This window comes from Enhydra lutris, unplaced genomic scaffold, assembly GCF_002288905.1.
Source record: "Enhydra lutris kenyoni isolate GAN:26980312 unplaced genomic scaffold, ASM228890v2 scaffoldscaffold9, whole genome shotgun sequence".
Classification (NCBI taxonomy): Eukaryota; Metazoa; Chordata; class Mammalia; order Carnivora; family Mustelidae; genus Enhydra; species Enhydra lutris.
The window spans coordinates 25,353,808-25,380,447 of record NW_019154093.1 but is presented as its reverse complement, the minus strand read 5'-3'; the positions used below and the strand labels follow the sequence as shown (position 1 = coordinate 25,380,447).

Genomic DNA, 26,640 nt, shown 5'->3' with positions numbered 1-26,640 from the left:
TAGACAAGCCCGCTCAGGCCCTGATATTAGCTCAGCACTTTCCCAGCATTTTCCTGTAAGCAGAAATGTTTCATTGGGCCCCAGGATGCAGCCAGGGCAATCCTTGAGGTCAGAATCCAAATCTTCCTTACAAATCTAGGGGAACAAAGGTCCAGATAGACAAAATAACTTGCTGGGGGAAGGGGATAAAGGAGGACACACAGCAAGTGAGAGGAGGGACTGGGAGACCAATCCCCAAGTGTCCCATACTGCTAATCCTCCAGTCTTCCCATCACAACTTTCCAGTAGCACTGGACAGACTCAGCTGGTCTCAAGAAGAAATAATCCCATTTCCTGGAGACTTAAGGAGAGGCGGAGCCATGCCATAGTACAGACAACTCTGGGATTCATGTCCAAACCATTTCAATTACTCGTCGATTAGGATTAATTACCTACTGTGTCCCGAGCACTAGCAAACACATAAGATAAGACTGTGGATTAAAGGAACCGGATGTCAGTTTTAAGGAGTTTATAGGCTAGAGGAGAATGTATAAAATCAAATAGTCACACACATTTGTAATTAAGAACTAAGGCAGAAATAGAAAAAAAGCCAACCCATTTTTAAAACTTCATTATGGAGGATATACAAATGGAAGATAAACATAAAGCGTGCTGAACTCTGTTAGTCACAGGGAAAGGCACATTAAAGTCGCAATGAGATATCACTACATACTTGTGACATCCTTTTCTAACTTAAAAAAAAAAAAAAAAATACATATAACTATGATATATAATATATATATTTAATATTATATTTGTATATGTATAAATATATTTGTATATTTTTGTTTTTACAAAGATACTATAGGGCCATGTGGGACTTTTTCAAAAAGGGAAAAATGACCATGTTAGCACTCCTATGTTTTCTCCCGTGCATATTTCTGTCCATGTATTTCTCAAATAGAAAATTGAGATTTTTTAAAAGATTTTATTTATTTATTTGAAAGAGAGAAAGAGAGGTTACACACGAGGGGGGGAGGGGCAAAGGGAGAGGGAGAAGCAGACTCCCTGCTGAGCAGGGAGCCCAATGTGGGGCTCGATTCCAGGACCCTGGGATCATGATCTGAGCCGAAGACAGCTGCTTAACTGACTGAGCCACCCAGGTGTCCCGAAAATTGAGACTTCCTAGGTTATAGCCAGCAGTTATACACAGAACATTCTCTTCCGTCGGTAACTATCCTTTACAACATCCACTTTCATACTGCCTAACTCCCCTATTGGTTTCCTTTCAGATCATCACTGGGGAGTTCTACCGCATCTACTACCTGAAGGAGAAGTCCCGGTCAACAATTCAGAATCCCTATGTGGCAGCCCTCTATAAGCAGGTGGGCTGCTTCCTCTTTGGCTGTGCCATCAGCCAGTCCTTCACAGACATTGCCAAAGTCTCCATAGGCCGCCTGCGTCCTCACTTCTTGAGCGTCTGCAACCCCGATTTCAGCCAGATCAACTGCTCCGAGGGCTACATCCAAAACTACAAATGCAGAGGGGACGACAGCAAAGTCCAGGAAGCCAGGTGAGTCGCCACCTGCCATGGGCACGGTGCGCACACCTTGGATGCAGGCGGTTTGGGGAACACTTACTAAGGCGCCTACTGCACAAGGTGCCAAGTTCAGGGCTGGGCTTCGGTTTCAAGGGGTGTATAAGGCACAGTCCCCATTCCTAAGGAACTCAGGGTCAAATTTTTTAGATATATTGATAAATAAGCAATTATGGTAGAACACTGGTAAGTCCATCCATCCATCCATCCATCCATCCACTTGCTCACGCATCCGTGGGTGCCCGCTAGGTTCTAGACAATGTGTCCAAAGCACTACCAAGGATACAAAACTAAACAAGGTAGTGCTGCTGTCAAGGTCACAGTCTAGGGAGGGAAGACAGACAGGCAAACATGTGTCAGGGTGTGAATATGGCCCCCTCATGCCCTTCTCTTGCTCTTGCAGGAAGTCCTTCTTCTCTGGCCACGCCTCCTTCTCCATGTACACTATGCTGTATTTGGTGGTAAGTACCTTCCTTCTGATTCCAGTGCAGTGCAGGGCCCTGCCACAGCTCACATCTCTCCGGAGCGGAGAGCCCTCAGGATAGTTAGGGAGAGCTGTCGTTGTGAAATCCTTGAAAGAGAAGTTAGCTAGAAAAGTGAGGTTCTGTTTTGAGCTCTGCCATGGTGTCAGTAGAAGTTGTTTTACTTTCTAGATGTTTCCCATTTTTCAAATAAAACTAATACTTATCATGGCTCTTTGATAAGGACTGTGCACCCATTTTGAAGTTAAAAGGTGACGAAGACACGTGTATCACATTTTAATGTAACAAAACTGTTTTCTGAACATCCCTTTAACTCAGTTGACCCTTCCAGTCACTCTAGGTTATAAGTAGTATTATCTCTTTTGTGGGAAAGGATTATTAAGTAAGGCTCAGAGAATTCAAGTGAATGGTCAGAATTCACACGGGCACTAGCACTGATGCTCACATCCAAGCTCTGTCATAAAATTCCTTGTGGTGTTCGCCATACCAACCCTCCTCCATCCCCTGCAGAGGGAAAGGCTTTCAAAATTATCAGTATCTGGGGGCGCCTGGGTGGCTCAGTGGGTTAAAGCCTCTGCCTTCGGCTCAGGTCATGATCCCAGGGTCCTGGGATAGAGGCCCGCATCATGCGCTTTGCTCTGCAGGGAGCCTCCTTCCTCCTCCCTCTCTCTCTGCCTGCCTCTCTGTCTACTTGTGATCTCTATCTGTCAAATAAAATAAATTTAAAAAAATCTTTAAAAAAAAATTTATCAGTATCTGGCGATGGGGAGTGATTTCACGTGTGACAGTATAATTCTGCCTCCCTGAGCACACGTGATCTCATAATAACACAGTGAGGCATGACATGGGTATCCCTGCTGCTGGGATCCAGAGACCAAGCCCCAGGGAGGCTAAGCAGTGTGTTGGGGGGTCCCTCAGCTGGTGGTGGGGCCATGATCTGTCCCCACCCCGTGTTGCCTTTCCCATGGCCACGTCTGCTCTGATTTCCTAGAGGTGCTGGGACAGTGCAGGCCGAGGGCTCGTCTCCAGCTGCTGCCCAGACAGCGGCTGGTCTGTTTCTCTTTGTGAGTTACATGCGGTCCCCTGCCTCTCCTCTCCCCTTGAATGAGGTCCCTGTGCCAAGGCACTTCCTGCTTTCAGCCCCTTTGATGAAGAGCAAGAAGGCGCTGAGAGGTCAGACGTAGCTCAGGGGAGCATAAGTTGTTTGCAGAAAGAGCGTTTTGATTTTGACTTACTTACAAAACATAATTAGGATTTGGAAAAACTAGCTGAAGGGTTTTGTTTTGTTTTGTTTTCCTTCGCCATCCTTTCCAAGCCCGGAGGCCTTCGGGCTTCCCATTACCTGGGATACAGAGCTGAAAGGTGGGCCCCAGCCTAGGAAAACCTCAAACGTGGATTTTATTTATTCACGAATTGTGCTCCCCTCCCTTCTTCATTTGTTGTTGTTGTTTTGCTTTTGCTGTCTTTTAGAAAGCTAATGTAGTGAAGATATTTAGTTTCCTATTTCTTTTTTTTTATACTTTACTCCGGTCTGGAAACAATTTTACAAATGTAATTTCAGTGTTTGCAAAGGTGCTTGGAGGAGTGGGTCTGTGTTCATTTTTCTCCTATTCCTTCTTTTTTTTTCCAAGAGAAAAATGCTGGGTGATTTTGAAACCAACCCTCTGCACTGTGTGCTCTACAGCCTCTGAAAAGATAAAGGTGCTGACCTGTTTCTGGTGCCTTCTGTGTGCTGGACACTGGGGCAAGCTCACAAGACGGCATTCGGTTCTCTCAGTAACTTGATGAGATGCATTTTGATTACCTCGTTCTTAGCTAGAAACCCACCAATCAACCCAAATCTTAAGAGTTTTAGTAATAAAATTTCTATCTCCTATAAAAGGGAGAAAATGGATTTGAAGGCTTTTCTTGTTGACAGCAGGATCACAGTCTGTTGTTTTCATGGTACTGCTCTTCAGAACACAAAAACAACCCCGCCAGGATCACCTTAAAGAAAAAAAGTTTGCCAGGTGTTCATCTGGCCCAGTTGGTTAAGTATCTGCCTCCAGCTCAGGTCATGATCCTGGTGTCCTGGGATCAAGCCCCGCATTGAGCTCCTTGCTCAGTGGGGAGCCTGCTTTTCCCCTGCCTGCTGCTCCCCACTGCTTATGCTCTCTCTATCTCTGTGTCAAATAAATAAAATCTTTTAGAAAAAAAAAAAGAAAAAGAATATAATTTCCCCACTCTAATTTCCATTTCAGCAACCTGCCTTTCTTCAGATCTACTTTAATGGAGGAGCTGTCCCCCACAGCCCCCACTCCCCATGACCACCTCCCACCAGCTATGATTATAGCCAGAAACCTCCTCCGCAGGGGTGAGGAGTGAGGGTGGATTCGGACCTAATGTTTGTTTGCATCTTTGGGGGAGGAAAAAAATTATAGTGCCTTTATGTTTCTGGAAAGAAGGAGGGGAAGGAGGCAGGGAAGAGGGAGGGAGGAAGAGAAGAGCCTCCTTAGTCCTCCATCTTACTGCACAAACACGCACGCAGCCATGCACACACCACTACACACATTGTGACGTGCACAACTCACAGATACTCATATATACAACATATAAACCCAGGGCTCTTATTTTTAGCTCTAAGGTTATCTTGCCCTGAAACAACCCCTGAGGCTAAATTCTAAGGAGGACGGTACTCTTTGCCAGGTGCGTTTTTACATGATGCTACGCAGAAATCTCAACCCTCTGAATGTCTGGTGTGCAGAGCTTTCGAGAGCACCGTTACTGCGGGTCAGGGTCCGTGGGAAATGCTGCCGTCTGAGCAGCTCCCCGCCCCCCACCCCAGTGCTGCTCTGTGAAGCTTCAGGAAGGGGAGGTGGGCAGAGGAGACCCTGGCCTTCCCCAGCGCAGCTTCTCTGGGGCGTTGGGGAAAATCACCTTTGAACCAGTTGGGTGTAGCATGGATGGTGTTTTCCCTCAAGGCCTGGCATACCCAGATGATTCCGCCACCTCCTGACTAGCTCTGGAACCTGGGTTGTTTGCTTAGCTTTCGTGCCTCAGTGTACTCCTCTGTCAAGTGGAGACAGTCACATCTCTTTTGCAAGGCCTTTGCCACATTTCATCTCTAGACCCTGCTTTCTCCATAAAGATTGGAATTAGATAGTATCTACTTATTTCTCAATCTCTGTGGTTCTATTTGAAAGAAGTTTGAACTACCCCCCCCTGGCACTACAAGGAAAGATGGGAAGCCCTTAGGGAGAAACCTACGCCCTTGTTACTTTGGCGTTCAAAGGGGGGTGGGGGAATGGGAAGCACCAGCCACCCCTACTCCAGGCCTGTGGGTAGCAGCTGCCCTCCGAAGCAGCCTCCCATGGCTCTGAAGGACTCTCCACGTTAGGTTTTGATTTGTAAAATGATTAGCTTGGAAAAACCATGCCCCAAACACCAAATTATCTCTGGGCCTAGAAGCTTTGAGACAAGGTTAAGGCATGTTAGTGATTAATGCAGATTCTAATAAGAAAAACCCACAGCATATATAAGCATACGTGATGCTTTTCTAACCCTGAGTCCGGCCGAAGCCCCAGAGAACCACATCTGGACCAGCCCTGTGCCTCCACAGTCAGGGGTCGAGGATGACTTGGCTTTCTGGATAAGATGCCAACACCCGCGCAGGACCCAATCTGTGGGCCTACCTGGTGTTGCTTGTGTTGTCTCAGGCCCTCTGCTACCTCCCAGGGCTACTAACATGAATCAGACCTGGCCCCAGCCCTCAAGGAGCTCAACGTGGCTTCAGCACTCGGCACATCAGCCCATGTTTAGGGGGTGACTGATAGACCCAGCGGCACGCTAGGGGTGGGGACATAGACATTGGTAAGTCATGGGCACAGGCCTTGGGGAGTTCAGTCTAGTCTCAGGGAGCAAGTAGACGATGACAGCAGCTTGGTACACTGTGCGGGGTGGGGATAGGGGCAGGTGTAGGTCCTTACGGAAACTTAGAGTCATGGCACCCAGGCCAGCCTGGAGCGGCAGGTGGTGGAAGCTGGGGAAGGCTGCCCGTAGGGTGAACATGGGCGGATCAGAAGAACCGCCTGCACTCAGGTGAAGAGGAGGGCGGCGCTTTGCAAGCTGCAGGTTTTCAGTTCCGTCCGGCTGTGGTGGCCGGTAGGAAGCAGGGGGTGGAGGGTGCATTGAGAACTGAGGGGGCTTTCGGGACCAGCTGCCCCGGCCCCTCCTCCTGCAGCTCCATCAGGCAGCAATAAGCTGGTGGCGAGGCCTTTCCTTTGCCACCGCGCCTCCCTCTCTGAACGGGCACCATGCCCCCTTGCCTTCTTCAGGGTGCTGTGTCAGAAGCCTTCCCTGGCCCCTCCTGCAGTACTCCCTAACTCCCTTTGCAGCCTCATTCCCCTCTCCCCCCACCCATTTCTAGGCACCTGATATTAATATTCATTTCTCTACCAGATAAAGTGTCAGCTTCATGAGGGGGACGTTTTTGTCTCTTGATTCCCCATTGTATCCCACTGCTCCAAACAGGATCTGACCCTTAGCTAGGTATGCAGTGAATATTTGATGAGTGAATGAATGAATGAATGAATGACTTCATCGCGGGCCTTGGATATCCCCAAGCTGTGCTCTTTCTCATTCCAGTTAGAACTGTGTTCATCCCCTCATCCCTGAACTGATCGCTGGGAAAGGACTTGGGGGATGTAGGAAAGGCCTTTACCGCCTCTTTGCCAAACCATTGACATATTGACTCTTTACTGGGGTGCCCGTGGGAACTGTTTATGTGTCAAAGGGTTTATCGGATACCAAGGAAACCGGGAAGTGTCTGTCCGCTGACAGCCATGTTCCCTGGCCTGTGGCTGTTAGTCATTGAGGTTTTGTTCAGCGTGTTTAGAATCCTGGAGCGGTGGGGTCTGGTATGCCCACGAGACATGCCCACAGATTTTGGGAGTGTCTGGTGAAACCCCTTGCAGGGACAAAATTGTGGTTTCTACAGAGAATAAACCACCATGTCAGATATAGATGTTTTCCCTTGTCTTTCCCCTGCCTATATCCATCCATCATCCATCTACCCATCCGTCAGTCCGTCTGTCCACCCATCTTTCCGGCGCTTTCTGAGCCAGACCTTGTTTGAGCACCTGGGGACACCAAATGACCTCCTGTTTGGTGTGGAAGGTCTGAAAAGTAAATAGTCTCAGAGCAGGTGGAGTGGGTCTCTGACTCGGGTGGACTGAGGCACGGGGCCTGAGGAGGGGGCTGCTCACTCCACTAGGAGGGACACTGACTGCACAGTTCACAGGTTCTCTAGTTGATAATCAAGGCAGAGATTCTAATACTTTCACTATTAGAAAAGCTACACTTGAATTTTAGACGTGGGCCTTATAAAAGTATGTGACAGGTGAATTCCAGGAGCATGTGTTTCCAGATATGCACTATAGGCCATTCTTTAGTCCCCAACAGCCCCGTGGTCCCCTCACATTGCTTTTCTCCTTAGACAGAAGTCCAGTACAATAAGCTAATACTTGCTGTGCAGAGCCCGAATTTCCTCTAATTCCTCGCTAAGGAAGCCAGGTTCTGTGATTAGAGCTTGGACTTAGAAAAAGACACATCTTACTCAGTGTAAATCCTGCATCATGTCACTTGAGCAAGTGACATGGCCTTTTGGGCTTGATCTCTTCATCTGTAAAATGGGCAGAATGTGTCTACCCAGTAGGATGGCCATGATAATTGCAGGGAAGGTCATGTGAACCGTCTGGAACAATGTCTGGAACAGGGCTCAACACACTGGTAGTTTCTTTTTCTCCCCCTGATCGTGACAGGAAGCAAGAGCTGATTCCCTCCCGAAGGAGGAGAAAAGCCCACTAAAAATTCTTCTTTTGTCCTGAAGGCTGTTGAATAGCTTCCCAGAGAGAAATTCCAGCTCTGCCCCACGTAGACAAGTCACCAGGCACATGAACCAGAGCCAAGCGTGAGCTGTGGTGGAGATGAGAGAAGGGAGAAAGTTTCTCCCTGTGAGTGTCAGTGATCTGGACAGACTTCCAGGAAGAGAGCAGGCAGGGACAGAAGGAAGGACAAAAGCCTCCTTTTCTCTCTGAGCGGAGCAGTCCCAAGAGCAATGGAAATGAAGTGAGAGGACAGTACGGACCTGTTTCGCCAGTATGCAAATCATGTAATGAAACACAAATGACTTAGCAAGAACCCAGTGTGACTCACTCCACATCTGACTCTGCTGGTTCAGACCAGAGGAGCTGGCGTGAGTTCAGCCAGACCTCTCTAAAGAGTTTTTGTTGGAATTCCACAGGACCCCAGTTTTGAAGCTAGGACTAGGAAAGAGGAGAGAACTCCATTTATGGAGTGAGTTCCCTGTGCTCAGGACTTTCACATACATCATTTTGGGGATGGGGGATCGTGGGCAAGGCATACAGCTTTCTGTTGTAACCTTCCTGTCTACAGTCAGCATTTTATTTTAGCAATTGGAAGAAAAATCTTAGTATAAGAACGAGATTTCATTTTTTAATTTTAACATTTTTTTTCAGGAAGGGAGCTTAACTTTATTCGTGTTGGCTATCTTTTCACAATTTTGAGCAGAATAGGTGCTCTCAACAGGCGTTTGTTTTTTAAATGAATGAATCTCATTACATAAGAGGAAGCAGAACTTCAGAGGACAGTGACTTGTTTAGGGTCCTGCAGGTGGCATGGAACAGAGAAAAGATTCAAATTTAGTTTTGCTCTGATTGCAAATCAGACCCTTTTCTGCGATGTCACATGGGTGCTTAGAAGTGGATTCCTCCAGCCCAGAGACCTTCAGGCAGCTGGGGAAGTAAAGACAGATAAGTCTTGACCTCTATGAGAGGTCACAGCAATTCAGCCTTTCTGGTTTTGTCCAGTTCTGCTTACCATTTTCCTAACCACCCTTTTGCAGGATGCCTAGGACTTCCCAGAAGCCCCTGCAGAAATTCTGAGTCCCAGCAAGTCTCCTTACTATTTGGTCTGGGACATGGGCCACAGTATCATTGTGGTCAGGAGTGTGACTTCCTCTGGTGAAATGGGAACGAATGCAGTCGCCTGCCCCTTGTTCTGTCCCCTGGTGCAGGTTTCCAAGGCAGGAGGGTGCTCCAGAAAGTTCTCTCTGGTGATGGTGAGGCCCAGGCCTCTAGTATGGAGAGCCTCACGAGAACTGGGCTATGAACCAGCAAAAGCCAATCCATTTAGCAGTAGGATGGGTGGGGCACAGAAGGACTTACCCGATCCTTTGGTCAACCTCAAAGCCCGTTGTGGCCATCTTCTCAGATGAGAAGTAGGCACCGCGTGGAGGGTCATTGCCCAATCTTTTGCTTTAGTAATCTACTTGTTTTAGTGAAATCAACCACAGCCATTGAGTAAATCTCATTCACCAAGGCAAAGGGTGATAGGATTTCTGAAGAGCCCATTGAGTGCCTGGTCCTGGGAGTCCCGTTGATCCTGGCAACCCGGAGAGGGAGACACTCTTGTACCTGTTTCTCAGATGAGAAGTTGAGGGACCACCCACTTAGGAAGTGGTAGCGTTGGGGCCGTTTCACCCCCAGATTCACCCTCTTCTTGCTGCTCTGCTTTGCGCTGAAGCCCCAGCTGCAGACGCCGGCTGAGGTCAATCCTGAGATCCTGAGCTGGGATCGGTGTGTTTGTTACTGACTGTAGCGAGGAGCAAGCTTCAGTGTGGGGCTGACTGTTCCACATCTGACTGCTTCCCCAAGGCATTCTTTTCCCAAGGCCCCTCTCTTTTCTCATTCATAAGCACTCCTTTCCTGAAGCTCTTCTGATGACTGGTCTCTTCCTCTCTCCCCAAGTTCCTCTCCTGTATTTATTTATTTATTTTCTTTCCTTAACCTCCAGCCTTAAGTATCTGAGTCAGTGGAAGGGGAGATGTGTGCCATGTCCGGTCGGGAAACCCACCCTTCCTCTGCCCCACCCTGACTGCCAAGGTCCATGACCTAACCTCTTTACAGAGGGGCGGGGAGGAGTTGGAGGATTTTAAATGAGCATTTTCTGAGGATCTGCAGATTATTTTATTTGTGAGAAAACCAAAGGCTCAGTGAGGTTTTTCTGATGAGCACCTGGCGTTCTTTCTGTCCCCAACCTGGCAAACGGATGGTTGTTTTTTGTTTTTTTGTTTTTTTTTGTTTTAAGATTTTATTTATTTATTTAGTAGGCAGAGAGGCAGACAGAGGGGGAGGGGGAAGCAGGCTCCCCGCCGAGCAGAGAGCCCAATGCTGGGCTCAATCCCAGGACCCTGGGATCACGACTGGAGACGAAGGCAGAGGCTTTAACTCACTGAGCCACCCAGGCGCCCCGGATGGTTGCTTTTTGCCCCGAGACTTGTGTTAAGTGGGAGCTACGCCAGCGTCATCCCATCCCCACTCCTTGAAGGAAAGGATCTTTTGATTCTCCATTACAGAATCCACTGCTGGCTCATTTCTGCACAAACGAGGGCGTGCAGACCTTTGACCTGCAGGTTATTTGTTATGGTACTGATGGCCTTGCTTAAAATCATGTAATTTTTCACCATTTGCTTATAATAACATTTCCCAATTGTGATTCAGCAGGTAGCTACCCTGTAAACGTCAGTAAGTATTGTTGGTGATGAAAGTAAGGATTTCCTATGGAGCATTTACCATCTTGTTAAAAGACCCTTAATATTCCACGGAGTATGGTTTGGGAAAGACTGACCTACTAAGTAAAAGTCAGGTTCCTTAGTTTGATATCCACACCCTTCCTGAGCCCCCCCTTTGCCTCTGTAGCTCTGTGGCTCATCAGTCACCCCATCCCCACCCTGTACACCCTCTTCAGCTGTACCGAAAGCTGTGAGGTTCTCCAGAACTCTGGCTTCTAAGTGGTTGCTCTGCCTAGATACACACCCCTCCCCGCTGTCCCCTCAACTCCTAGCAAATGCAGATGCATCTTTAGGACTTAAGCCAAGTGCCCCTTCCCCTTAGTAACTGACCTTGGTTTTGGAATTTTCTTCGTAATTCCTAGGAAGCCTGTAAGTGCCCTTGCTCATGTTCGTGGATTCCCCCAACGAATGAATGCTCTGTAGGGCAGGAGTTATGGCTTCCCATTTCTGTGTCCTTAGCATCTGTTGGAGTCCCGGGCTTATTTGTGTTTCTTTTTTGGCTAGTTGTCTGGTTTGGGCCTTTTAGGTTATTCCTAGCAGAATTTCTTTCAAGTCTTTTTCTCCAGATCTTTTTAGGATGTCCCTAGGATTCGGATGGGATTTACCTATCAACTTTATGAGCTTACAAACTGAGTATTTATAAATAAAAATTCTAGCTGTCTATTCAACATGTCCTTTATGTCCCTTACTTCAGAAAGGGTCCTGTGTAGTTTGTGGTAGGCTGATTACTGTTTATCAAATCACCTTGGCTGCTGTGAGTATTTTACCTCTTCTTTTAGATTTTTAACTGGTTATATTTTACATATGAGAAACTGTCGATCTTTATTGCTTGTTTAGCAGCTAACCTCAGTGCATTCTTTATTATTATTTTTCATTTGTTATTCTTAGATTGCCCAAGAATGCATTCGTAGACTTTCATCATGATTATAAAGTTGTCTGCTGTTGTGTAGGCCTGGGTTTTGAAACTGTCTTCCCCGTAGTTGAGAATTCAGAGCTCGGCAGTCTTCCCTCACTGGCAAGGGTGGCTCCGGAAACTTCCACTTGTCTTTCTACTCAAGTCCAGCCACTGGCTAGCTCCTTCCTGTCCGCCAGAGGGAAGGTGTTCCTTTGTCTCAGGAAGGGCTGAGCCCAGCCTCTGCCGCTGTCCCAGGTCTATCTTGGGGCCATCAGCTCCTCCCCTCCGCTCTCTTCCCCTTTCTCCTGATCTCCCCCAGTGCCTGCCTTTGATTTGTCGTCGGAAGTTCCCCTTGTCCAGTTGCCTTTTCCCCCTCATTTCCCAAGTTCCCACAGGAACCTGGGAAGTAGATTGTGCCCAGAGGTTAGAACGGAAACTGCAGCAAGATAACTCTGAGGGACAATGCTCAGTTGACGTCATTTCAACTTCTTTGCTTCGGCCAGAGGTGGTTTTTTTTTTTCTTCCATTTTTCTTCAGGTTACTCTCCTACTCCACCCAGCCCAGTGTCTGTCAGCCTCTGTGTGAAAGCTCTCTGTCATTGTCTGCTTGCTTTATGTGTTTCCTTATATTTGAACTCAAAAATCCATAGCTGGGAGTGGTGACTTAGAAACTTGTTCTTTGGTAGAGGTGCTTTCTGTTGAATTAGAAACATCCCTTTTTGACTGTCACGAGAACCTCCTCTATCAGTCCTGCATTTCTTTCCAAGATGGTCCTAAGCAATAAGTAGTATATAGATGGCACCATGCTAGTGTCCAGGGAAACACACAAATGCAGTGCATGAGTCGTCAAGGATTGCAGAAGAGAGACCTGTACTCCCCTGGTTACTGTGCTTTCATTAGTTTAACCATGAAGAAGATGAAAGGGAACACACGTTCATGAAGTGTCTAGAATGTGCCAGGCAGTGGGCTCTAGGGCATTCTTTGGCTCTTCTCATTTTTTGTACTTTTTGTTTTTGTATGGGGACTAAGGCTCCAGGTTTGAGTAACTTGAGGTCATATCCAAGTTGAATGCTCTTTACACACCATGTCACCAAAGGTCTAGATGGTTCCATTGAGTGGAAACAGAGTGGGTCTCGACCTGGTGTTCTAATGCACTTAGTGTCTGTTCCTTTTCTTTCCCCTCTCCAGCTGTACCTACAGGCCCGCTTCACTTGGCGAGGGGCCCGCCTGCTCCGGCCCCTCCTGCAGTTCACCCTGATCATGATGGCCTTTTACACGGGACTGTCGCGTGTGTCTGACCACAAGCACCATCCCAGTGATGTGCTGGCGGGATTTGCTCAAGGAGCCCTGGTGGCCTGCTGCATAGTGAGTAGCATCTTGTTCTCGGTCCACAAGCAAAGCCCCGGATGGCTAGCTCGTTCCATGTTTCCAGCCCGGTGACCAAAACTAGCAAGCTCTCAATTCTTTTCTCTGCATGGTGTATCAAGGGTCCCCTCACCCCAGGACCCCTTCAGTAAAAGGACGATACTTTCTGTTTCCTTCCAGCCTGTGAGTTTTCCTTCGGCAGAATCTAAAAGTCCTCTTCTCTCTAACCACGGCTCATAAAACGTTGCAGCTGAAAGAGATCTTATGTCCACCTTGCTGACTTTACTGATGAAAACATTTAGGGTTTGAGGGGGGAAGAAACTTGCCCCAGGTCACATGTCAAGTGACTGGCAGAGTCTGGGTCCCTGACTCATTTGGTGCTCACGTGCTGCTTTGGTGGACACTTAAAATTCACTAGAACTCAGCTTCTTGGAAACTTCTCCCCTTCCCACTGTGACCTTAGGGTGACTTGGTCAAAGTCTAAACTTGGTGCTGGCTAGAGAAGAGGGGTTTGGTCAAGGCCGAGCCCTACCCTGGCTAGCCTGAAGGGCCTTGTCCACCAAGAGAAGGGCCTAGAGAATGGCCTTGGGATGGGCCAGGTTCTTGTTTGCCCCAGGTGACCAGGTTACCCTTTTCTCACATTTCACTCCTGCCTCTCGGTGAGTGCAGCGTGAGGCAGCTCACTTCCGTATGCCTCCGTCTCCTCAAGAATCTGTTTTTCTCACCTGCGAAATTTTGTGGGGCTTATTCAGCAAATGCCAAGAGCACCTGCTCTGACCCCGTGCCTTCCCGGGCCCCACTCAGGGGAGCTCACGCCAGGCCCGTGGGAAGCCCAGGGCACGGTAATGGCTGGGTGTTTAGGCACCACGCACGTGGGTTGTGTTGTTTGTATCACCCTTGCCCCACCCACTATAGGACTCATGAACAATCCAGAGATCTAGACGAGCCCCCGACCTTTCCTCCTTTCTGAGCCTGGCCGTGGCCCCGTGTCTCCCGACGATAGCCTCTCCCAGTCTCCTCTGCTGGTGTCTGTCGCCCTGTGCTGAGGTTGCTGATGTGTGTCTCCCTTGAGACTGTCAAGTTGCCCGGGGACAGGGACCATAGGTGACACGTACATGTTGCTCTCCCTGCCTTCACTAGCGCCATTTAGGGAATCTAGCTCAGAATAAGTAAACGTGTTTTTTAATCAACAAAAAGTAGGGGTCAGTGGGTGGCTGTCTTCCTTGCGAACGCTACAAGGGACATTCTCTTGAAGGCAGAGGATGAGTAAGGCAGGGCGCTTGCTCTCAAGGAAACCCCAGTCTAGTGGCTTGCACTGCCAGCCAGGACAGGAGTTAGAATGCAGCAGGGGGCCCCACAGAGACACCCACAGGATGCCTGGGGGAGAGGGGCTGATGCGGGGTGCAGCAGGAATGGAGGGAGGGGGCAGGGGCCCCGGGGCTACCGGAGTGGGCACCACGCAGACACGCAGAAAGTCGCATCTGAGCTGCGTGCCAAGGGACCGCCTGTTTCGATGGTTTTATTCATTACTTTCTTTCTTCTTCTTTTTCTTTTTTCTTCAGTCAAGGCTAAGGGGAGAGAAATTGTGGGAGCAAACCGTTAATGAGAACAGCTGTCACTGGCTTTTTAATGGGCAGGGACAACAGGGGTCGGGTGTTTGCAGGGAAGGGTCAGCCTTTGCTGACTGGGCCCTTCTGAACTGTGCTCTCGGCAGGCAGACAGCCTGCTGCTGCATTTCCTTTTCCATGCTCGGCTGCCTTAGTTCGAGTCTCCTGCACCCCCAGTTTAAAAAGGTGCTGGGGGTCCTTCCTTGCTGTCCTCTTGCATATCCCGTTGCACTCTCCATGGGCAGTGAGATGGTGTCCAGGAGGACCAGGGTTTTTTTTCAAGGAGGGAAGTGACGGATCTGACTTTTATCCTCTTTGGCTCTGGCTGACTGTAGCACAGGATAGGAATTTGGTAGTAGTGATTGTAAAGTCCCTCGGAGAGATAAGCCCAGTCGTCCAAGGTCAGAACTGGTCAATGGCTGCCCCCACAAGCCCCCTGACTCTAGACCTTGGCCATGTGCACTGGGCAAGGGAGGATGGTCACTGGAGCTGAAGGGCAGGCAGAGGCAACCTGAGGCAGAACAGCACAGACACCTGCTTCAGGAGCGTCGTTTAAGGGTGTCACAGGGCCCTTCCCTACCCTTTGGGCTGATCTGGTCATTGCTTCGGGTTTATTTATTTATTTATTTTAAAAAGATTTTGTTTATTTATTTGACACAGAACACAAGCAGGGGGAGCAGGAGAGGGAGAGGGAGAAGCAGGTTCCCCGCTGAGCAAGGAGCCCAATGTGGGACTCGAGCCCGGGACCCTGGGATCATGACCTGAGCTGAAGGCAGATGCTCAACTGACTGAGCCACCGAGGCTCTGGTCATTGCTTCAAGTTTTTTTGTTTTGTTTTGTTTTGTTTTAAGAGTTTATTTATTTGAGAGAGAGAGAAAGAGAGAGAGTGAGCACAAGCAAGGGGAGTGGTAGAGGGTGAGGGAGAAGCAGATTCCCCGCTGAGTAAGCAGCCCAATGTGGGGCTGATGTGTGCCAGGACCCTGGGTTTATGACCTGAGCCAAAGTCAGGTGCTCAAACAACTAAGCCACCCAGGTCCTTACCATCGCTTTGAGTTTAAGAGCCTGTTTGACAATGTAAGGACGTTTGGAAAGGAATGATAAATATCTTTCCCTGTCTTTTGCCTACTTAGCTGGGAATACATGATGGCAGGGGTTTGATCTTATTTACCATTTTTCTCCAAAATGCCTAACACCCAGCCTGGTACTCAGGAGCTCGTGGTCCTGACAGGCTTGGCATCCCAGCGCTGAGCCATCCACTTCACAGATGACATCAGAGGGGCCAGGGTAAGACACCGTGCCTAGTCAGCCCAAGAGCTCAATAGTGCTCACCTTGGAGGAGGGAAGCCAGTGGGTGATTGCCCATCGCCAGAGCTGTTGTTCTGGCTTTGAGTGTGAGGAAAACAAGCAAAGTTCAACCCTGGCCTGAGCTGGAGAGGGGTCTGGGCAATCCAGAGGCCTTGTGAGCACCCTGTGTTCACTGGAAGAGGGGGCAGGTGGCAGGCTGTGTCCCCACAGGTGGTACAGTGCCTCAGGTGCTCTCCTGGAGTGGTGCAGCGTGGCGTTTGCAGCCTAGGCCAAAGTCCGTGGCCTCCCTTCTATTTGTGTCTTGTGGCAGAAACTCCCCCTCAAGAACCAAGGCTGGCTGTCCCAGTGAATCCCAGGAAAATCCCAGCGCTCATCTCTGAATGTGGCTGTATGATGGATATGGAAACACGGAGCATGGGGTGTGTCTCCTCGGGTTGGTGAGGGACACCCGGAGGAGGCAGCATAGGATGGTATCAGGCCGCTGCCTGGGTGCCAGGAACCCCGGAATCCCTTTCTCCCTCTGCCCCATCACCGAGCCGGGCTTCACTGGACTCCCCATCACCTTAACAGAGAAGTAATATTCGCAAACACTTATTGAGAGCTCCGTGTGTCGCCCATGATAAGCCCTTTTCACAGATCATCCTCAGTCCCTTGAAAATGCTGTCCTACCCTGTAGCCATGATTGTCCTCTCTAAAGAGATGAGGAAGGGACGCGAAGGATTGAGTACCACGGAGAGAAGATAGAGGAGCCAGGTTTGTCCGCAGGCGGTCGACAAGGACCAGCAAGAGCCGGCACTGTGAGATCCAAGGGCCTGGAGGGTCTGGTCTCCTCCTCTCTGCACCCCTCACACCTCCAAGCACACCAGACTTCTCACCATTTCCCACCCCCTGAGCGCCCGTCTTCGGTGGCGGCCCCCCTTTGACAGAGCATGGCTCTGGTTTCACCCCATCGCTGGTGACACCTTCTGTGTTTCTCATGTTGTTGCTGCAGCAGTTACCTCAAACTACAGTGGCTTAAAACAACACAAATTTACTTTCTTGCAGTTCTTGAGTTTGGAATTACAAAATAGATCTCACCGGACTACGATCAAAGTGTTGGCAGGCTGTGTTCCTTCTGGAGGCTCGAGGGAGAGTTTGTTTCTTTGACTTTCCTAGCTCCTGGAGGCTGCCTGCATTCTTTAGCCAATGGCCCCTTCTTCCCTCTTCAGATCTTTCTTTCATTTTCTCTGCTCTCTGCTTCCATCACCACATCTTCTGAGATTCCGACTCTCTGCCTCCCTCTTATGGCTCTGTGACTCACTGGGTCTGCCTGGTTAATCCAGGAGAATCTGCCCATCTTGAGGTCTTTAACTTCGTTGCATCCGTAAAGCCTGTTTGGCCATAGAAGGTGACATAATGGCCAGTCCTGGGGATTAGGACACATACATCTTCAGGGGACCGTTGTTCGTCTACCACACCTCCTCCTCCCTCTTCCCTGAAGACAGAATTGTCTTTCTCCTCCTGCTCCCTTGACCCTTTGTGTGATTTTCCTGCTGTGGCCGTCAGCCTGGTTTTATTGTGTGGTTGCCTGCCCAAATGTCTGTCTCCCCAGCTAGAGAACCACTGTCTTATTAGCAGAACCCATGGCTTCACCTTCTGCGGATTTGTCCTCAGGCTTAGTGAGGGGTGGACACCATAGATGCTCAATTAGCTGAGGTTAAAGAATGAGTCATGAATGAGCTTCTGACCCCAGGCCAGACACTTCCCCTTAGCCTGGTTTCCTCATCTGGGCAAATGCGTGTTGCAGGCCCCTCTGTGACCTTCTTCCACAGAAGTTCAGAGGCATAGCTGACTTTGTAGTAACTAAGCTTGACCTCCCTTCTCAGATGGACCTGCAGTGTCTGTGAAGGGGGCCTCTCTCTGGGGATGGGGACTTGTCTCTAAGTCCCCAGTGGGTACAGGGTATCACCCTAGAATGTTGGCTGAGTCACTGGAGAGCCTTGGGCAACAGGTTGTGACAGCGAAGCACTTTCACCCAGGTCTGTGGACACTAAGCCCTATCCTAGCAAGCACATGTGTCTAGACAGAAACCACGTGTCAAGCAGGAGCTGACTCAGTTTCCTCTCCCCCATTGCTCACTCAAACCCTTTCCAAAGAGGAAAGATGATGGCACTCGTTACAGAGAGCCTCTGTGGTGTCAGGGACTGAACAAAAATGTGGGCACCTAGGGCCGGATAGGCCTGTGCACTGATGTTCATCTTCATGTACATGGACGGAGGTGGAGAGATCCAGAGGCACATGGACAGACCCAGTAAGACCCAGACTCATAGACGGCCCTCCATTCTCTCTCTCTCACGGGCGCTGAGGAGCTCAGACACGCCAGACAGACAGTCCAATGCAAACACAGGCACATACTGACCCTCATAGTCCCCCTCCTGCCTATCTATATACACACACACACACACACACACACACACACACACACACACACAGTCATTCCTACCAACAACATTGGAGTTCTACAGCTGGGCTTAGCTGACCCACCCCTGGAGTAACCCAGGGACTCAGACGAGGCAACAAACATCAGTTCATTTCCTGTCTGGTGACAACTTGCCTATCTGGTCACCTCCTCCCTGACCCTCTCGCAGATGGCAAATTACGGGGCCCTGGGAGGGGTCAGGGCAGGGCCAGGCCGCCATTGCTGTGGACTCTGCAGAGGAAGCAGCTGCTGTCGAATGTCATAAACACACAGCAGAGTCTTTCCTGGTTTTCCTCTTCCCTGGGGGTGTAGCTCGGCTAGCGGTTGCTCTTTTGTGTGCTGCTGTCTTCCTCCAGGATGTAGGGAAGGGCGAGGGTGTTCTTTGTCTCTGCCCCAATGAGGTGACCTTGGGAGAGCAGACAAGCAAGAACAGAAGTGTGAAGAAGAGCTCCGTAGTGACACCCCTTCAAGAGCAAATGGGTGCAGAGAGGGTGTGACATGCCCAAGGACACACAGTGGCAGAGCTGGGACCAGATCCTGGCCCTCCTAATCCTATCTCACCAGACTAAGACTGTGAACTCTAAACGTGCTTGGTCTATGTCAGGAATCTGAGATCTCCTTCTCTAAGGGAAGATTCCCATCTATTCCCATTGGATTTATCCCACTGCTGCCCGGGCACAGGACAATGGATGAAATGACCTTGTGAGTCTCTTTTTGGCCCAGCAAAAAGTCTAGGTCTTTGCCCAGTAGGCCCTGGGGCTGACCTCTCCTCCCTGGGGCCCCTACTCTCAGGTGGGTACGGGTGCCAAGACTGTGGATATGGGACAGAGAAGGAAGCAAAGGTGGGGACAAACGTTGACCCCAACAGATGATGAATCTGTCCTCCACCCTCAGCAGTGTCCTTCTCAATTCCCCTTTCTCATTGCGCTGCTGAGATGAGTGGGACGAATGATGAGGCAGAGACTCCAGGAGGGGAGTCTCACTAGCCATCTGCTAATTAGGCATACTGTGCACATCACTTCCTCTCAGCCACCTTTCCCCCATGTGTGATATGGGGATAGTAGCTCCTCCCACAGTCTTTGGACTGAGGATTCAGTGAATAAAAGATGCTCATGCTTGGCCCGTGCAACCCAGATGGAATGTGTCATGGGGAAGGTACTATATTTTGTCTTCAAGATTTGGAGATAAGAAGAGCTGGTCCTTAAAGAGCTTTCATGCGGAGCTTTCCCAGACTTGACCGTGATCCATGATAAGAAAAACATTTTCCATCATAAGCCAGTAGAGGCACCGACACATAACTGAAACGTTTCACCAGATAAGACTTACCCTCACTGTGTGTGAGACATTCTAGTATTTTTTTACTCAACCCTTAAAAAAGCAGTCAGTGGATTTTATAACTTACTAATGACTTATGCCATGTAGTTTGAAAAACACTGATCTACTGGGGACCATGGGGACACATGAGAGGGGATAGTTGGTTCTTCCTGAGGGTGGTGGAAGGCTAGAAAGAATTCCTTGAGATGGAACCTTGACGAGGGGACATTTTCTATGAGCTGCAAAAGAGAAGGAAAGGCATTTCACATCGGAGGAATGTTCCAGAGACACAGGGATGGAAAAGAACAGTGAGAATACAGTGTGTCTTCTGATCCTAGAAAGCATCATTTGTAGGACTTCTGGGAGTGAGGGCCCTGCCTCTTTCCAGCCTCTATCATCCTTTTGTATGGTGTTCCTGAGCGCTGGCTCCTGCTGGAACTAGCACCCCACTAGCAGAGCTGTCAGCCCGGTGCTCCCCCTTCTCAGAAACCCTCTTTCATCATAACCTAGAAGCGCCTTTCCAGAAGGCCCCAGACAGCCACTGATCACTCTCCTCCTCAACAACGGCCCCCACCCTCTCTCTGCTGCTCTGAGCCCTCCTTTTTGTGGGACTAACTTCCTCCACATCCCTCAGTAGCAAGGATGGCCATGAATCATGGTAACCGAGGCAGCATTTGAATGACCCTTGATGGATAGGAAGTTTTCACATAAATTCTTCCATGGAAACCTGACAATAACTATGGGAAGGTGAATTTTTAAATAATGTTTGTACTCAAGTATAGGGCAGATCCATCATCTGAAGTCACAAAACTCTTCGCTTTGGATAAATTCAAGCCCTGAGAAGAGTGTGGCTTGGCCTGGGTGACACAGCAGGAGCAGTTTGGGGACCAGATCCTGCTGTCTGACTCTGAACGAGACACTCTTTCCACCCTGTCAGGTTCCCTCACAGATAGACTAGGAAATTATTCAACAGTGGTGCTGGCAGGTTCCCAGTGCCAAAAGCCACTGGAGGCCCTTCTTTGAGGTCAGAAGTAATGACTGCAATTGGGTCACTCTCATTTAGTCAAAAGACAGGGCTTGCCCAGGATGGCTTTTCTTTAAACAACACTTACCCTTAGGGCATGAGGGTGAGCCGGTCCCGAGGCTTTCTCCTACAGAGAAAATGATTCCTTTAATCTAGGAGATTGTTTGTTATGATAGAGCAGAATGCCAAAAGGAAATCCAGGGGCCAAGGCATGGGGGATGTCTGCAAAAGGAGCAGCACAGGGGTGCCTGGCTGGCTCAGTCGTTGGAGCCTGGGACTCTTGATCTCAAGGCTGTAGGTTTGAGCCCCAGGTTGGGTGTAGAGATTCCTTAAAAATAAAATCTTAAAAAAAAAGTGGGGGGAGCAGCACATGGTCTCTATCCTCGCATGTGGGTGGATTCAAATTTATTGAGGGCTATAGTTGCTGGGCTCTGAGTAGTTCATGGGTTTGAGTAGGTCATAGTCTAAAGTGGAAATTTGTTGCAGCATTATGCCTGAAAACCTATGCCTAGTGCTAAGATGGCAGGTCTTTGAAAGTTGCGTGGGTAGCAAAGAGAAGATACGGGCAGCTTGGGGAAGGTATCTCGGAATCCAGTGTACAGATAAAGGAGCGGCTCTCAAAGCAGTTGCAAGATGTGGAAGACGTTCAGCCACTCAATAGCAGAGGTCGTGTTTGAGCCCATCTGTTCATCTGTACCCAGTGTCCAGTGGTTCTTCTCACTGGAGTCTGTGTAGCAGACACCTACAGGATCGCTGAATGCCTGTTCCAGGCCACACTCCCGGTAGGTTGCCGGTGGGCCCAGGCCTCTGCTTTTTCAAGAGGCCGCCAGCTGATTCTGAAATAATGCTCTGAGGATGACACTCTGAGAAATACTAGAATGGACAACTTGCCGTTTTCTTCTGGTTGTAAGATTCCAACATTCTTCTCCTTTTCTATTTATCTGCCCCGAGCTGGCATCTAAGCTCACCTGGGGGGCGGGGTGGGGGGGGTGGGCGGGGTGGGCGGGCTTCTAAAAACCTCAGTGTCTGAGGATGTGATTGCTCTTTTCAAGGCATTCACTTACACATTCTCAGAAGTCGACACACGCAAGGACCCCAGGAACACATAAAGAACAATTTTGTCACCATAAGCAACTCTTAACAACATGACCTTCCGCATCTGCTGAGCTGGCCATTCGCAGCAGCAGGAGTGGAAACCTGGCAGTAGACCAGGATGCTTGTTCCTGGCCGCCTCAGTTCTTGGTGAGCTCCAGCCAGGCAGTACCCCAGCAGCACTGGACTGTGTGGGCTCCTGGGGGTTTGGCATCTCTTGGAGCCAGTAAGTGCCAGCGACAGAACATCAACAGCATCTTCCTTTTTGATTGTGCTGACTCATTCCCCAAAATAGCCTCAGAAATTACAGGACCTAGCGATCAGATTCTATCTGCCTTCTGGAAAACTCCCACCTGCCTATGGTCTTCCTGTCTGGCTTGACTTCTACCTGTTGGCTTATAATTCTGATTCATTCCTCTCTCCCTCTTTCTCTCCTTTTCCTTCTTTCCTAGCGCCTTCTCTTGTTTGTTGCCTTCCCCCACAAAGGGCGGGGGAGGAGAAGTGACATTGTATGGATAGGCACTGAACACACAAGCCAGTGACAGTGGCTCCCATTTTTTAACTTCTTACTGGGCCCCAGGCACGTTGTCATGCTTATGTCTTTTGTTATAACACGTCCTTAGAGTAACGCTTGGAGGTGGGTCCTGGGTCTCTCATTTAGGTATTTTACTGAAAATGGCAGGGCCTGGGTTTGAAGGCTAGTCTGTCTTGCTCTAGTGGGCAGAGCTGGTTGCAAGCGTGCGATAGTCCAGTAAAGACAGCCATTGTTGGCAAGGAGACTCCCTGTGTGCTTCTTACCCCCTCATAACCGTGAATGGCGTTTCTCGCCTGGGATTGCCTTGTTTGCATGTAGTCTTGCTCTCAGTTGAAGGACCCCACGGTCCTTGGGTGGGGTCCCATCAGGTCACCTTGCACCCTTAGGTCACAAAATAGCCTGCCATTCTGACTCAGGAGAAGGTCAGAACCACTTCCCCAAGATACTGCAAGAGGAACCTTGAATATTCGAAGGTGGAGGAAAGCAGAGCTAGAATTTCCTTCCCTAGACCTTAAGAGGTTTGGTGGGAACAAGTGCAAAGATTTCTAGAGTTAATGCAGAACTCGAAAGGAAAGTACCACCTCCCCTGCGCACATAACCACCTACACTGGTACACAGCATCTCTGTCAACAGCAGTCCATTCTCAATGGCTCAGAAAACTGTGTCTTCTTGGCCTGTACCACAACCATGCCGTGGACTCATCCTCCCCGAGGTGCTGCAGGACCTACCTGGCGCCCTTGCCTTCAGGTTCCCTGTGCCCTTTTCGACTGCTTCTGCCTATCAGCTACTGTCTTCTCACCATGCTTCTTCCCCATAGATGCCTAGACAGTGGCTCCTGAGGCCCTCCGGATAAGGTCCGAATTCCTTAACCTGTCCTGGGAGGCTTCTTGAGACCTGGCTCTCTCCTCTTCAGCTTTACTGACCGCTTGGCCGAAGCCAGACTGAGCTTCCTTCCCAAAGCTCCTGAACATGCTGTCGCCTCTCCTGTGCTCCTCTGCCTGGAGCAACATTCCTGGCGTTCACCACCTGCTAACTCCTACTTACCCTTATCGAGCTCAGCTCAAATACACCTTCCTTAGGGGAAGCCTTGTAAAGCCGCCTCCTGTCCGCTTCAGTCTGGGTTAGATGCCACATTCTCTGCGCGACTTCAACACCCGGGCTTCCCTCTGTCATGATCTTTAACACTGCATTGTAGCTGTCTGTTTGCCGGGATCTCTCCCTCATTGCCCTGCGAGCTTTTGGAGGGCAAAGGACTCTTATGTGTATTTGTCTTTCTAATATCAGGGCTTGGCACAGAGCAGATGTTCGGTGTGAAAAAGCAATTTATAAAATGCAAAGAATCAGAGAAATGGAATTGAAGGCAAATGCTTCGGGCAGCGTAAGCAAGAGCTGATCTTGCTGCTTAGGGTGTAGATTCCTGGTTGCCGACACTGTCATTTATTACCTACTGCGCTCTTTCCTACAGAGAGATCTGTGGACCAGGGCTGTGGGCTGAGAGCGGTTCCCTAGACATCAGATAGCTGCCTCTCCGCCTGGGCCTCTGGGTTTTCTTTTTGGGTGGAGATCACCTTCTGCAGGAAATGGAACTGCTCCGAGCGAAGTTTTCACTTCTGCTAGTCCTTTTTGTGTTCTGCTGTTCAAGCGTTAGAAAGACTGAGCCCTGTTTTGAGTCCTGACAGGATCGGGTTTCATGATCCCAAAAAAGTGTTTGTGTAAGCTCAAGCCATGCTGAAAGCGAAATGCAGCTTAAAGGGGGATTCTGCCGGACCTCACTCAACTTTTCATCCTGCTGCCCGGCTGTGTACATGCAGGGTATGAGTGCGTGGTGCCCCTCAAGTCTGGGGCATTTGCCTGTGCCCATAAAATGGAAGCCTAGAGTGCTTGCTTCCAGTAGAGAGGAGTTTAGAAATTCAACAACAAACACGGAGCCCCTCGTGTGGGCAAGGGCCAATGCTAAGTGTTATGGGTGATGTGGGATCATTAGGGCCCAGATTCCATCCCCAAGAGGCCTCCCATCTAGGGAGAAAGGCTGACAAGCAAGGTCACATGAGGGGCTTGACTTACTCGAGGTCCGTTAGGTCTTTACTTTGGGGCCCAGAGCATTACAAAAAGGAACATTTTTTTAAAGATTTTATTTATTTACTTGACAGAGATCACAAGTAGGCAGAGAGGCACAGAGAGAGAGAGAGGAGGAAGCAGGCTCCCTGCTGAGCAGAGAGCCTGACGTGGGGCCTGATGCCAGGTCATGACCTGAGCCGAAGGCAGAGGATCAACCCATTGAGCCACCCAGGCACCCCGAAAGGAACATTTTTTTATTGAACTATATTCCAGACTCAGGTTTAGGTCTCCTCGAGTATGTTATTGCCTTGAACCTCGATATTATCCCCATCTTGCAGCTGGGAAACAGAAACCTTAACAGGCAATAGATATGAGCTCTGAAAATTAAACTGGGAAATGAGCCAGTAGATGAAGGCAGTGTCAGAATCTTGAAGGGAAGACGTTGATGGGGGCTGGCGGACTGCCCCCTGCTGTGTTTGTCTTCAGCAGATGGAGTGAAGCTGGGAGAAAGATCTCTGAGAAACGGGGAGCAGTAAGAGACCTTATTTGGTGAGGCCAGCTGCTGGGCAGGATCAAGTGCAGCTGGGAGTCAGCCATGGAGGGGTTAATTGAAGACACCCTCAGAGACAAAGTTAAGGAGGAAGGGAGGGTAGTTTCCCGGTAGAAGTGGGGACACTGACTCTGTACCTGTCAGCCAAGAGTTGAAAGTTTAATTATCTCCGCGTTTAACTTTAATTGTGTTCCTTAGTATTTCCTCATCCCAGGAGCACTTGAAAGCCTCTTCTCCAGATGTGTATAAAGGATCTCCGGCCCAGGGGCCTAGAACCTCCCAGCAGGGTTGGGTCCAAATCTTTTCTTGCCTTGGCTCTTAGTTCTTTCACTGTTGATACCTCCTTGGAAAGGAAAGGGAGAGAAGGCTTCATTTTTTTCCTTTGTAAAATGGAGTAGCTCTTGGACTGCAAATGTTTGAGTAGGTGATCTGTGACCTGGGTACAAAATGCAAAAGGTGTCACAGTTTTGTCGTGGCTGGTGAGTCTCTGCTTCCCGTTTGTCTTCTAGTCACTTGAGCTCCTGAATAACCGTCATCGCCAGTTTCTTGCTGTGATTTTTGGGGCCCTTTTGTTGATTGCTGTATTTCTCCAGAAAGGACATTTTGGAAATTGGTTCAGCAGGTGATCCAAGTCCCTATGATGGCCGGGCCTTGGCCGCTCCGAACCTTGGTGTTGATAAAGTCTTATTAAATTAAGAATGTCACTTGCCAGCCTATACTGTGTCCGAAGTCACAGTACCATCACCATTAGTGAGCACATGACCCGCTGCAGGACAAGGATATCTCAATCCAGAAAGCTGCTAGACATAAGGAAATTGTTAAGGGTGTTCTAGTCTCCATTCTGAAACCCAGGCATGTGTTTCCTATTAAAGGATGTGACTGATAGCTGCCTCTTACGGTTTACTCAATAGAAACTCCTGTTGCTGAGTGGCTGAAAAGGATGCCTGCATGTTTACTTTGCCATCTAATACAAAGCACAAAGTTTTCTTACTACACCAACTCATCAAGTTCTTGAATCTGTCGTCGTCGGCTGATTGAGACAGGAACTACGCATGAGCCATCTCCGTAGCCCTACATGTTGGATGTTCAGTGAATGTTCCTCAGTGATTCTAAGACTGTGTGAGGTCTTGTTCACAAGGAGGAAGGACGTTGGGAAGGAGCGATAGGAGTTTTCATTGACCTCTCCCCCGGGTTAGTTGCTGACTCTCCCTCAGCCACAAAACCCCAGCTCCTTCACCCCCATCAAATTGTTGAACTCTCTGGGCTTTCAGGAAAACATGGTCACAACTGCTTCCTTCTCCAGTCCTGCTGATAGGAATTCATGTTGGCTGATCTCTTGTGGTCAACACCCTAGATTTCTTTATGGGGAAAGGGAAAGTATCATGGATTAATGAATGTGACTAATTACGATTTGCTTCCTTGTTTAAGAACTTATTTTTCATCACTATTTATTTGCCTTGAGAAATTAAGGAAATAGGGTTTCGGATATGGAACACTGGACTGAGGGTCCAGAGAACTGAGTTCTACTCCTGCCACAGCTGTGCAATCTGGGGCATGTCACTGTCCTTCCCTGGGCTTCAGTTTCTCTAGCTGTAGAACACAAGTTGGAATATATTATATATGTGATCTTTATGTGATCCTTCCTTATTCAAAGTTCTACGGTTTGGGGTCCCCTTTTCCCAAAGTCTGTGCTCCTGTGACCTTCCCTTTGCCTATCCCCAGACCCCAGACCCCAGATTTCTGATTCGGAT

At 49.1% G+C, this 26,640-nt stretch overlaps 1 protein-coding gene across 1 annotated transcript in view; it reads left to right on the top strand.

The window, feature by feature from the left end:
• The window catches only part of LOC111142827 (phospholipid phosphatase 3-like), a 28,857-nt gene that overhangs the window by 272 nt on the left and 1,945 nt on the right, over nucleotides 1-26,640 (top strand). Inside the window, exons 2-4 of the mRNA XM_022496151.1 lie at nucleotides 1,193-1,552; nucleotides 1,980-2,037; nucleotides 12,770-12,946. Of these exons, the coding sequence (XP_022351859.1) occupies nucleotides 1,193-1,552; nucleotides 1,980-2,037; nucleotides 12,770-12,946 (595 nt within the window). The remainder of the gene's footprint in view (nucleotides 1-1,192; nucleotides 1,553-1,979; nucleotides 2,038-12,769; nucleotides 12,947-26,640) is intronic.